The following is a 12,779-nucleotide window of genomic DNA, read 5'->3' on the forward strand; positions in this document are numbered from 1 at the left end:
TGTCTTCTGTTGGCCCTGCAGGTCTGAGCAGTGACAGCGGGCTCGGAGGAAGCACAGATGGCAGCACCGATATCCTGGTGTTTGGCTCTGTGGTGGACAGCGTGACAGAGGAAGGTGAGTGTCGTAGGCTGTTGATGGAAGGGTGGGGAGGCAGCTAGTGCTAAGGCAGGATGGATGGTTGGGACTGGTGCCAAGAGCAACAGGGAACGTAAGAAACTGGAAATGCAAAGCTTTTGGGTCATCCCTCTCCATCCTTTTCTGCCTCTTAGAATGCGAGGTGTCAGAGGAGTCAAGCGGTGAAGCAGAGATTGAACAGGAGGCATCAGATTTGGAGGACCTGAGGGAGCTGCATCCTGGCTTGTTGATCTACAAGGCAGCGCAAGCCCGAAACCTGCCTCTCATGGCAGAAGCACTGGCACACGGTGCTGAGATCAACTGGGTGAATGATGAAGATGAAAACAAAACTCCTCTGATTCAAGCTGTGATGGGGGTACGTTATGCGAGCAGCTGGGAGGCCGCATTTGCGGATGTGAGGTCTTGACTCTAGTTCAGCGTGCACTGACAACGGGCAGCTTACAGTCTGGTACGTTCTTATGCATCCTCTCAGTACTGCTGGCTGAATTTAGTTAGAAATTCCCCTTTACCTTGCCAGGGTTCCTTGATAGCCTGTGAATTCCTGCTGCAGAATGGGGCAGATGTTAACCAAAGAGATATCCGAGGCCGGGCTCCCTTGCATCATGCCACATACCTAGGCCATACTGGGTAAGTTCTTTGCACGTTGCTCTGATGTGCTCCGTCACCCTTGGACTGAGATTCAGTGGCAACGCTGAGAGTCATGGGGTGAGGCGGGCAAGGGAGCTGGGGTTTGGTGGATAGGTTATTTGCAAAACATGCCTGTCTACATCACATCAGTAACTTGATTGTCTTAAGGAGAATTGCCCCCGTGATGGTAGATAAGGGGTAATTGGGCCCCTGTACACCCATTCCTTTCTCCGTGCCACCGCAGCGTTTCCTGATTATTATTTTTTTTTTTTAGACCAATATAAGTGAAGCTGTGCCTACCTGTGGAAGGACAGTGCCATCTGCAGTGTGGGGTGGGCGAGCTGGAATTTCTGCTCTGATGGTCTTTTCTTTCCCTTCTGCAGTCAGGTCTGCTTGTTCCTCAAGCGAGGGGCGAATCAGCACGCGGTGGATGGCGACGGGCAGGACCCGCTCAGTATTGCTGTCCAGGCAGCCAATGCAGACATAGTTACCTTGTAAGTGCAGACAGGACTTCCCAGTGCCTGTATACAGGAACGCTGCCCGTAAATAGCCACCAGGCTTAACCAAACCTCTCCCTTGTGCTTTCTCTGTCTCGCTCTAGGCTGCGTCTGGCTCGAATGAACGAGGAGATGCGAGAAGCAGAGGGCCCCTTTGGACAACCAGGTCAATATCCCAGCAACAGCCCTACTGAGCTGCAGTACAGGAAGTGTATACAGGAGTTCATCAGCCTTAATATAGATGAGTGTTAGTGACGACTCCCCCACCTCCCCTTTGCTGTCTTGAAGTTGGGCTGAATTTCTAGAAGCCCCGAGAGCCCCATCCTTGGTATATTGGTGTTTCTTGCAGATTGGTCTGGTTTTGATGCCTGCACGTATAGGTTGAGCTGCATGCAGGAAGGAAAAGGGGTCTTTCCTGTTAGCGTTAAGTTCTCCTGCTTGACTACTGGATGGTTGATTTTGTGTAGGAGACTCCTAGGGCGTAACCACAGACCATGGCATGTGGACTTGAGTGTGTGAAAAGTATGGGAGATGAGTTTAGCATTAAAAAAAAAAAAAAAAAAGAAAAAAAGAAAAAGAAGAAATGGAAACCCTCTATCACCAGGAGAAACCCACCAACAATACGATCAGACGAACCTGTCTCTGCTTCAGTATAGTTACCATGCACTGAGTTCTCGTCTGAACTGTTTGTTTGGGATTCTGACGTGGAGCCCTCTGTCCTGGGACTGCTGCAGCGTCTGGGGACTGCTGGGGCCAGTTTAGAAAACTAAAGGATGACCTCTGAGTAAGGAACAGGCTGTTTTATGGGGCAGAGATATTTTGCTCTGGAAGGCACAACAGAAGGGGTAGGATTGAGAGCGATGGCCACTCACCTTAATTGCTCTCAGGACTATACCAGCCACGCTCCCCTTTTTTTTGCCCTTGGTGGCTAGCTGGTCAAAGCCATAGCTCGCCTGCTTCCTGGGCCAAGATGCAATCTGCACGGTGTTACAGAAGCGGCAGTGCTGATTTTTTGAGGCTGGGAGAAGCTTGTCGCTGGCGACGGGCTTTGCGTCGGGGAAGAAAAGCCACGTCCAGCTCCCACTGCCGAAATGGCTGGCTGCACGATGCAATTTGACTTTGGTTCAGTTTGCTTCCTGGTCACTTCAGATTTCTGATTTAGCATCTCTGTGGAGGAGACTTCTACTTGCATGTGTACCCCTCTGTGCTCTCCCCACGCATGCTGAAGCATGTGAGTAGGGCATCTTACAGCTGGCCCAGGGGCTTTTGAGTTCCCCAATTCCAATGGCTGGCAGAATCTTCTTATTTTTGTTTCTTTCTTTTTTTTTTTCTTCTTGTATTATTCTTTGCTGGAGCAGGGGAATGTGTTTCTACTTAGAGCACTTTGTTGCTGTGTTTATGGTCTGTGTTACGGGGATCATGCTACAGTAGCTCTGCAGAGATGCTGCAGTCATGTAATCCTGTCTCAGGAGGGTTTACAGAGCATGCAAACCACTGGCAGATTATCTGGGAATTTGGATGCCAAGCTGAGATGCGCTCCTGCAAGAGCCTCTTCAGAATGCCCTCATCTGCACTTGACAGCAGAGTTTTTCAGGACTCGTGGGTGGCAGTCCACAACTGGTGTTTAGCCTGCCTGGGCACCTAGGCTGCTGGCTCTGGGGCTGGGCCGTAGTGCCTTACGGATATTGCTGCGATCTTGAGGGGATCAAGATCCGCAGGGAATGCAAGAATCCCAGGCAGAGCTCCCCATCCTCCTGCGTTACATCAGCAGTGATACACAATCATGTTATTTTTCATCCAATACATGTTTGACTTCTTTTTGTATACTGCCTGCTGTCGTGCTGCAGCCCTTGGTGGATTAAACCTTTGCAGGTTTGTTTCTATTGACGTAATTGTGTCCTCAGATACTGGAGCAACAGCGATCCTGCTCTTCTCTCAAGCCCTCAGAGACTGAACCGGCAGCACTCAGTGTCCACCCACACATCTAAAAGTAGAACAATAAAGAAAATCCACTTAGACTCCAGGAGGGTGTCCTCTCAGTTCAAGGAGGAGAGTCTCTGCTTCCTTAGGGAAGTGCTGTCCCGTATTTTGCTGCAGCCGGACCGCAGTTTTCTGTCTGTCCAATCTGGGTCTTGAAGTCCATCTTTGTCTTGTAGCTTTCTCATTCCTGATCCCTTCAGAGCTTTGGGATGCACCAAGTGCTGAGTTCTGACCTCAGTCCCAATTGTCTGTTGTGACTCTGAAACGGTCCTGGTGACTGTGCTGAAACTGCTGCGCATCAATGGCAGCGCAAAATCTCGCCCCAGGACCTTTCATGCTTCCCTAAATAATAAACAATCTCCTTCCACCAGTCTTGGAAAATAAATATTAATGAGCGTGGCCCCATCAGCCTTTTATCGTTGGCAATGCCTTTCGTGGCATTTTGTCCATCACCCCGCTCTTTCTGTCCCGGGAGGCCAGCGCTCTGCACGCAGCGTGCTGCTGCTGAACCGGGGCTGCGTAACTCCTGGCTTGCGTGCCCCTGGCGATTCCCAGCGTGCTGATGGGGTGGAGGGCGAGCGCGCGGTGCACAATGGCATTCTCCTTTCTTAGCTGTTCAATACCTGGTCTGAAACGATCCTGTAGCCTTTAAGCAGGCGATACTCCCTCTGAACTCTTCTCAGAGCAGAAGCTGTAGGATGTGCCCTTAACAGCTGGCAGAGGGCAGATCCCTTCGTCGCTATTCGTATATCCTGTTCAGCTGTGGCACCCTCAGGAGGGATTCGGAACTGCCTGTGGGATGAAGCAGTGTGGTGTAAAATGCCATCATTGCTGCAGTTCAGTTTCAGAGGAATGCTGGCATGTAAATCTTTAGTTCAGAGGGAAATTTTTTTTGCGAGTAGGCACCGTGTTTTGATTGTAGCTCCCGCGTGTGATGCCGGAGTCGTATCACTGAGAGGAGAGGGCTGACTCCAGGCCTCCCCTGTGTAAGTGATCCCAGATGTGGGCAGATGTGCATTGTGTGTAGCTGTTGCTGCAGTGCTGCTACATGGTCTCCTTCAGTTTGCATTTAATATGCCCCGGGTTAGATATCTATCTTCCTGATACCCACGTGAAGGGGTAGCCGGCATCACTTGCCCACTCAGCGTTTCTGGTGCGGGATTACAGAAGGTTCCCACTTTACATTCTCATGGAGCTTCATCTTTCAGTCCTTTGCAGTGGACTTTGTCTTCTTTCTGGTAAAAGTCACCCTAAATCTAATCGGGCTTCCCCACTGAGCAGGACGGTGCCTTCACTTGCGTGGTGCTGCAGTCGAGCCAGCTTACTCTGCAGCTGGCGGTAGTGTTACTCTCAGTCTGAGTGGGGTCGGGAGCAAATCTGTAGTCTTACAAATCATCTGTGTGAAATGCCCTGCAGAGCTCGCTGCTCCCTGCAGAGCTCCGATGGCGTTGGACGTTGTTGTCCAGTGAAATGAGTTGTGGTGCTGAGCCTGCTAGCAATAGGGCAAAGCCCTTAAGCATGTGCCTGCCTTCAGCAGGGCCGTAACCGTTGCTGATGGTGAGATCGCACAGATCACCCCGCGGCATCCAGATCAGCACCTCGAGTGCTCAGGAACCAATATCCAGCCAAGAACTCGCTCTGCTTCCTGGGTTAGGAACGGAGAGCTTCTCCGTAACGAATTCTCTTTGGTAATCCTATCCCGTTTTATACTGATCTGCATCGATTTAGACGTTTGTCAGGGCTGCCGTCCCCTCGAGTTGTGCCCTTGCCTAGAGAAAGGCCACACCGATCAAAGCCGGCGTCTTTCAGGGTGCTTCAAAGATCCCGAAAGCAAAACAGCCCTTTCGCCACTGCCGTGGTCCTACTCTGTGAATGAATTTCAGCGTGGTCGTTGTCTAGCAAGGTTTTTTACGTGTACAGCAACTTAAAACACTCCAATTGGTTTTCCAGCTTTTTATGAGAAGTTAGAAATACAACTGATCCTTGCTGTAAGCCAGTGAGAACTGGAGACATGGCTTCCACTTTGGGTCATTTTATTTCACCGTCAGCATTAGTGGCTCATGAGAACAATACAAAAATCACGTACAGTTAGGTCCATTGAAGCTCAGACTCACTGCTGAAGTACATGAAGTTAAATCATATGTAAATACTGATGCAAAAAGCAGTGTCTTGCCAGACAATTTATCTATTTAACATGTATTGGTACTTTATTTAGATTCAATGTATAAAGCAACTTTGTGCACTTTTCCTACATACAGTATTGGGGGGTTTTATGTTCTTTTGTTATGAATTTTGTGCTGTCTTTTTTAATCAGTGAAATTGTTAAGTATTTAATTTATTATTGATGTGCCCAGAGGACTAGTGCAATTTTTATTCAATACAGTTTGTCTGTATTTAATGTCAGGATTTTTTTGTAGCATCGTTAGGGAATATTTTTCAAACCCTGCCTTTTTTCCCCCCACAATTTTCCTTCCCCCCTCCCTTTTCTCTTCTATTTTCATTATACAGATCGTGAGGCATTAAATGCCTTTAGTTTGGAACATAATCGAACACTTTAGCACATCCTGCAGTTTCTAAAACAAAAAGGTTCTCCAGGAAAAAATGCTAAGGAGGCACTTCTCAATGTTTTCTGTGTTTATTTGATTTTTTTTGATTGGGGTGTGTGTGCGCGTGCGTGTGCTTAAAAGTTTGGAGGGGAGAGCGGGCAAGTTGTACAAAAAGTTTGTTTTCACAAAAAATAAACGGCCAACCAGGCTCCAGGGAAGACTAGATATGAACACTTGCGCTTTTTTCCTTCTTCGAATACAGCTGTATTTGTGTTGTACAATCTTGTTTGAAATATCTAACACCAAAACTACTCTATTTTCATTCTTCCGTTCTTTTCAAACAGTGCGTATGTTATCTATCTGATAGTAACTTGGTTGCAACCACAGTTAACATGAGGAGGTTTGCCTTTGTCTAGAAAGCAACATGCCAGGCATTGTCAAAACGTAAAGAGACCCAAACCCTTGCCTCAGCCATGCAGCTTCTGTCATCTTTTGAGTTTTTTGAGATCTGGATGAATATTTACACACCTGCCCTAGCTTTTGTTTGACTCGACCCAAACCCTGTAACCAAGTGCCTGGACAGGTAGTCTAGGTGTGAACCTTTGGGGTCTGCCACATGTCTCCGATTCCAAATGGGATGAGTTCAGGTTGCTGGCAAGTTGAAATGATGCCCTCTGTGTTCCCTCTCCGCATGTCAGCCAGGGAAGCCTCAGGTTATTTTAGTATTGTTGTCTCTGAGATGGTCTCTGCAGTGGGAAATTTCTTTGAGCAGTCTAGAGGAAAAACATGGAATCGGAAGAATTAATGTTTTTAAAGAAAAAGATTTGACAAGCTGAGACCGTGATCAGCATAAAATAGATCAATAACATCTCAGACCAGCAAAAATGGCCATTATTTATGCAAGAGAAAAACAGGGCCTCCTAAAGAAATGCACTGATTAACTAATTGTCCAGTGGCCACAACACAGTTGTTGTCTCCTGCTGTGTTGTTCTGTGCTGCTCGACTCTCCCTGGACCCACTTCTCTCTCCTCACTGCCCGAGCATTATTGCTTTCAACCAAAGACAAAACAGGATGAATGGATTAAATGTGATATTAACCCATTGGCTAGCCGATGACACACGTCCGTGTGAGTGTGCATGTGTGAGTGTGCGGTGCTGTTATATGGAGAAGGGGACGTGGGGAAGGAGGGACTGAGCAGGAGAAAGGAGAGTGGGAGCTCTGAAGAAACGAGATTTCTTTGAGATTCCAAACTATAGAGTGCTGTTTCCATGGGAGTGTGATTCATATCAGCCTGCCTGCTGGTTCCTCAGCCTTGCAGGGAATTTGGACTGGGGTACGTCCCTTCTGAGCTATATACCCACCACTGTGCTAGTGGCAAGAGAGGACAGCTGAATAGTTATGGGGAGGGGACGAGGGACAGAGGTGGGGGTAGTAGCCAAGATGGTTTCCAAGGCACGAGGAGGACCGTGTGTGTTTCTAGTGCAGCAGTTGAGACGGCTAGAGAGGCTAGCTGAAGCAGGAGCGTTTGCTCCACAAACACATCTCGGCACTTAGCACCTTCCTCGCAGTGAGGGCCGCGAAGGAGCGCGTTGAGTTTGTACGTCCTCGTGCTCCGCTCGCTGACGCCTTGGGAGCGGCCAGGTGGTTGCCTTCAGGTTGCCAATGGATCTGTAGGCCTGTCTCAGTTGACTTCCCTCCATCACGTCCCTCCAGCAGCACACGAATGTTAGTGTGGATTCCCCATCCTGGGAGCCCTCTGCGTGAGACCTGTGTGTGGCTGCTGAATCTCAGAGAGAGAGTAAGCCTTTCTTACTATAGGGTTACGTAGGCTGGCAGCCCGGTGTGAAAGCCTTTGCGATGAGAAAGCCCAGCCAGCCTCTTCCTATCTAAACAGCACCGAGAGAAAGAAGTTCTTTAGCCAAGTGGAAGCTGCTGAGCGTGGTCGATTAACCCGGCTCTGTTCCACCCTGGATGGCTGGGCTGCTGTACCGGGGGCTGGCACTTGCTGTAAATACGCTATAACCTATTAACCTCCTTCACTTGCCTGCTTTCAGTACGACTTTGTAACACGTTTTTTAATTCCCCCTTTTCCCTACACAGCCTGTACTGACTGTAACTATGGAACCAGATATTCTGTATGTTATTATCTTTGTACAATTTTAAAACTGTTGCTGTGGTGTCTGCCTTTCCCCCCCTCCCTTCTCTTCTATTGTCTCTTGAAACACTGTTAATAAAAATCTAGATAAACTCCTTCCCTCCTCCTCCTCTGGCTTGATTTATTTATGTTGGGTTTCTTGCCTTGTTGCCTGTATTAACTGGATCTAGAAAACCATTCCCTTTTAACCTGTTTTCCTTCTCCTCTGGAATGCCACATAAATACTCTGCATTTTTGGGGGTTTCTGTGACACTGTCTTGTGATGATGTGATTTCAGGGTGCTTTGGAAGAAGGCTGGGGTAAAGGTGACAGGCTTACATCACCCCCCCACACACACACCTCACCCATTCATATTTCTTCAGAGTCCCTGAATCAGTTAATGCTTGGTATGTTACGAGCTCTGCTGATGGCTATCCTGTAAAAGGAGACCTTGCACTAGATGAAAATATCAATCTTCTGCACATGGACCACCATTTCCCACGTATCACAGTGCAATCCTTCCCCCCATTGGTTTCTCTCATACTGTGTGTCTGTGGCAGAAAAATAAAAGAAGAAGAAGAAAAGAAAGACTGGCCTGGCCTCATGATTTCTATCATACTTAGCATGGAAAACAAACGCAGGAAAAACAAAATTGTGGAGTAACTTCTGTTTTCCCCTGGAGGAACAAACAGATCCCAATTAATGAATCCAGGTAGGCTCATGAACTCAGTGAAGGACTTAAATAGGAAGGATACTTTGAAATCAGGAACGTTTAAGGCATTTATGGAAGGAAAGCTGCATGGTCTTACAGTAAATTTATGAGCGCAGAGCTTGGGAGACACGTGGCTGACTCCCCATCCTCTGGCTGACTCCTGCTGTCACCCCTTTATTTTCCTGCCTTTCTATTTCTTGTCTAAAATGGATAATATGGTCTCGCCCAACCTCACAAGCAGAAATACACTGAAGACTAAAATGCAATTACAGAAACTCAGGTCTCCAGAAGGCTGTCGCTATCCTTCTTTATTTAATGAGGATTAAGTGCTTAAATATCTTAAAAAATCTGGGACTGATACTTTACTACAACAGTAGGATTATTGTAATTGAAGTTAAATCTGAGCATTGCCAGAACAAATATTTTACCAGTATGCAGGAGGATTAGCGATCTCACTGAACAAGGATATATTTGTGATTTTACCGACGTGATCAGGCCCCTGGCAGGAGGTAATAGCAATTCTTTGTCCCACAACCTCAGAGTGCCACTTTGACCCCATCCCACTGGTGTCAAAACTAAGTCAGGATCAAAGAGGCAGAGAAGTGGCTGTTACCTGGTCTCTGCACCAGAACTCAGCCAGTTCAGCACTTGCTCACCTGTTGCTACCAGGTATGCTTAAAAATTCAACAGCAGATTTATTCTAAATAAACCCTGGAGAGGTGAGTCTATTGTCCTCATAGAAAAGCTACTTGTTCTCTATGTAGTGTATTAGGGTGGGATTTTCCCTTCTCCCAGGAAGGGAGTGCATTTTATTTAGGGAAGGTGGGGAGAACTCGGTGATGGGGGAGCAGGTAGAAATGCTAGGAAGCTGGGGTGATGCCCACGGAGAATGCAGGGCCGCGTGGGTCCCTGGTGGGAGGGGACGGTGGTCTGACAGGCTGCAAGGCAGGAGCCGCTGTAACGGAGGGGGATGTGTTTGTGTGCACAGGACAGCGCTGGCAGGGGCAGGGAAACGGGCTGAGTCCCACCAGTCGAGGAGGGGCTCGAGTGACTCGCATCACAAGCTAACAGGTAGGTCACGTTGAGTTTGTGGCAGGTACAAACTCGTACGTTTCCTGAGCGTTGCTGTACCTGAAAATCAACAGATCCTGGTTAAAGCCTGCCATAACAATAAACCTTTGCCACCTGCATATGGACAATGCTGAAGACTATTACCCTTGAGACCTTTTGGGCTGGACGTTCTGTGTATACTGAAAAGAGACAATTCTGACATCCCGGTGTGCTCACCCATGAGCTGGGGTGGAAGGGGACACCACGTTCGCAGAGGGACCTGTCCTGCGAGCTTGCAGCAACGGGGCAGCTGGAGGAATGCTTCTTGGAGGATGCCCCCAGGGCAGGGAGCCGCCGGGCGAGCGAGGGGAAGGCGCAGCCTTCTCTGTCCGCTCCCAGCCAGCTGGACACAGACCATTCTCTCCAGCCCAGTTTGCGAGTTGATATGAAGTTACACCAGATCCTGCTATCGACTTGGCTTTGTGGAACCAAGTTTTTGTATTAGCTGTTCTCTTCCCTCGGCGCTGCACCGGCGCTGACAGACGATGTGCCTTGGAGCCATGCAGCTCGCAGCAGCTGTGGGTCTACGCTCTCAGTGACTCTCCAGGACGTGTCTTCTGTCAAGCAAAGGGCACAGGAGCTCCGTACTAAAGACTAAAGGTAGCTGCACCTGCGTAGGTGAATACCTGGGATCTTTCCCTTATCTTTTCCCCTGTGGCGACGTGGGTTCATCATCAGGTAAAACCGAGCCTAGTCCATGGCAAAAATTGCCCTAGAACATCAAGCAGCAAACTTACAAGCAGAGGTATTGTTAATGGGATGCGGGTGCCTAATTATCTCTAGAATTGCAGCATAAATCTGAAACCATTCCTGCATCAGGCGAGATTCTATCGTAGAGCCACTGCTGGGACACCTGAACTCTTTGCCTTCACTGGTGGTTGGAACAGAACCTTGAGTCAGCTGTCACGGAGAATTGTTATTATCTGACGGTGCCCTTCAACAGGTTGTTGTTTTGTTCCACAAACTGGACTGATGTTGCACCTGCCACAACAAGCTCTGAAAAGGCTGGCTGCCAGAAGAGAAGCCAGACAACTAGTAAGGTACCTTATCTCCGTTCCCGGCTGAACAGTGTCTCCAGCAAGCTAATACCAAGCCCTACGGCCCCGACCGCGTGAAGCTCTGCTGTTGCACAAGTGGCACAACAAAAGGCCTTTGCGTTTCAGAGCGCTCAGCTTCCAGAACGGCTCTCTCAAGTCTTAAAAGTCTCTCTACTGTCTCTTGGGCTTTGGGAAAAAGCACCAAAGGGAGGAATTATCCCAAAGCTGATTGTGAAGTGAGAGTCCTGAGGGCATGTTTACATATGCAAGCTCATGAATAATCCTGTTCTTATTAACAAGGAATGGAAAGCCAAGCCAGAACCCTCCGAGGCAGTGCAAGGCTAAAGAGCTGGGCTCTGTCTCTGTATCACACGTAGAGCTGTTTCTTACATCCAGATGAAAGTCAGGAGTTCCGAGTGAAAATGGCCCGATGCACCATGATCTCCATGGGTGGGAAGTATCAAGGCAAGGCAAAGCAAAAATATCGGGACTAATGCCTCTTCCTGTGTATTTTTGCAGGAGATGCTACCTACCTGGACATCTTCCGGGAGTTCTCTCACATGGCTTCGAACAACCCTGAGAAACTCAAAAGGAGGAGCCTACATTTCAGCCACTCCTGCAGATAGCTCCCTCCCTCCCGCTGCCAAGACCTTCTGCTGGAAGCTCAAGCTCTGAGCTACCTGAGCTCCCGCAGCGCAGATCAGCAGAAACGTCTGAGCAGGTGTAAGAGGCAAGCTGAGCTCAGCTACTGAAGGAAGACGTTCTCTGTTCAGACACGCTTCTCCTGGAAACCTGTGTTTTCCCTCATGTCTGCTTTTGTGCCCTGACCGGGAAGATGGGAGATGTTCCGGGGGTAATTCCAGAATGGGTGCGCATTCAGACTGCAGGCTTCGGTCCCGTGCCTTGCAGTACCTGAACGCAGTTTAAAACGAGCTAAGCTGGTCTTTTAATTCTCAGTGCCCTTTCTACATTGCCGTTTCTGGGAAAAATCTCCCTTTTCTGGGTGCGTGCAAACACTAGCACCGATGACACTGCACCAGTACCCACCCCTAAAATGAAGGACAGGTACGTGGTCCTGACCATTGAGTATGCCGGGAGGAGACCCAGTCCGAAGCGTTCCCATCCTCCCGAAGGAGAAAGGCCACCCAGGACACAGCACCAGCCCACCGCTAAGCCACAGGGGTCCCAGTGCAAAACCATCGGCCAGACACTTGGTTCTGCTGCGTAACTCACCTCTTAAGATACCTCCGCCACTGAGTGCTTTGAGACATTTGGTTTCGCATGGACCAGGAAATATAATACCGATTCCACGGAGACTTTACAAGCAATACCGAAAATAGAATCTCGCTGTTTCCCTCAGGGGCTCTCTATCTCCTGCTAGTTGTGCATCTCACTGTTAGGAGAGTTGTACTCTTCCGTAAGGCACGGCTTTCAGTATTATTTTTGTCATTTTTATTATTGTTGTGTCATAGTTAACAAAAATAATAAAAGGTTATGTCTGGACTATACAGGTATAGGCACCACGACATAATAAAGTGCATTGTCAGAATGATATATATAAACTATGACATGCTGAAATGTAATATATCTTATGGCAGAAGAAATGTATTTTCTTGAAAAGCTGGGAGTGAAGAAAGCCTCTCATGCAAACAGTATCTATGAGCTGAGAATAAAGACAGGATTTTTTTAAAATTCACACACATTTCCTCCTTCTTTCTGATTCTAGATCTTTACAAGCCAGTGAAGCACTTTAGTATGAGAAGGTTTAAAATATGAAATTTATCTGGCACAGGTGTATGGCTTGAAGAGGAAGCTAAACGAACTTTACTCCAAAGAGACACAGGATTCTAACTCTCTTGGCAGCCCTTCTGTTTTATCTGATTAAGACATGCTCTAATTTCATTAATGCTATTAATGAAACACATTAGCAACGTGGCAGCTTAATAAACATCTCAGCCCTGCTGACAAGATGTTTCTCCTAAGAGGCAAGCCCCCGAACA

At 48.1% G+C, this 12,779-nt stretch overlaps 1 protein-coding gene across 1 annotated transcript in view; it reads left to right on the forward strand.

Moving 5' to 3' along the window:
• The window catches only part of ACAP3 (ArfGAP with coiled-coil, ankyrin repeat and PH domains 3), a 95,492-nt gene extending 83,956 nt beyond the window's left edge, over window positions 1-11,536 (forward strand). Inside the window, exons 21-26 of the mRNA XM_075773485.1 lie at window positions 22-114; window positions 270-490; window positions 653-762; window positions 1,146-1,256; window positions 1,364-1,425; window positions 11,299-11,536. Coding sequence (XP_075629600.1) covers window positions 22-114; window positions 270-490; window positions 653-762; window positions 1,146-1,256; window positions 1,364-1,425; window positions 11,299-11,405 — 704 coding nt within the window. The 3' untranslated portion in view covers window positions 11,406-11,536. The remainder of the gene's footprint in view (window positions 1-21; window positions 115-269; window positions 491-652; window positions 763-1,145; window positions 1,257-1,363; window positions 1,426-11,298) is intronic.
• Window positions 11,537-12,779: the final 1,243 nt, after the last annotated feature.

Source organism: Balearica regulorum, chromosome 21 (assembly GCF_011004875.1).
Source record: "Balearica regulorum gibbericeps isolate bBalReg1 chromosome 21, bBalReg1.pri, whole genome shotgun sequence".
NCBI lineage: Eukaryota > Metazoa > Chordata > Aves > Gruiformes > Gruidae > Balearica > Balearica regulorum.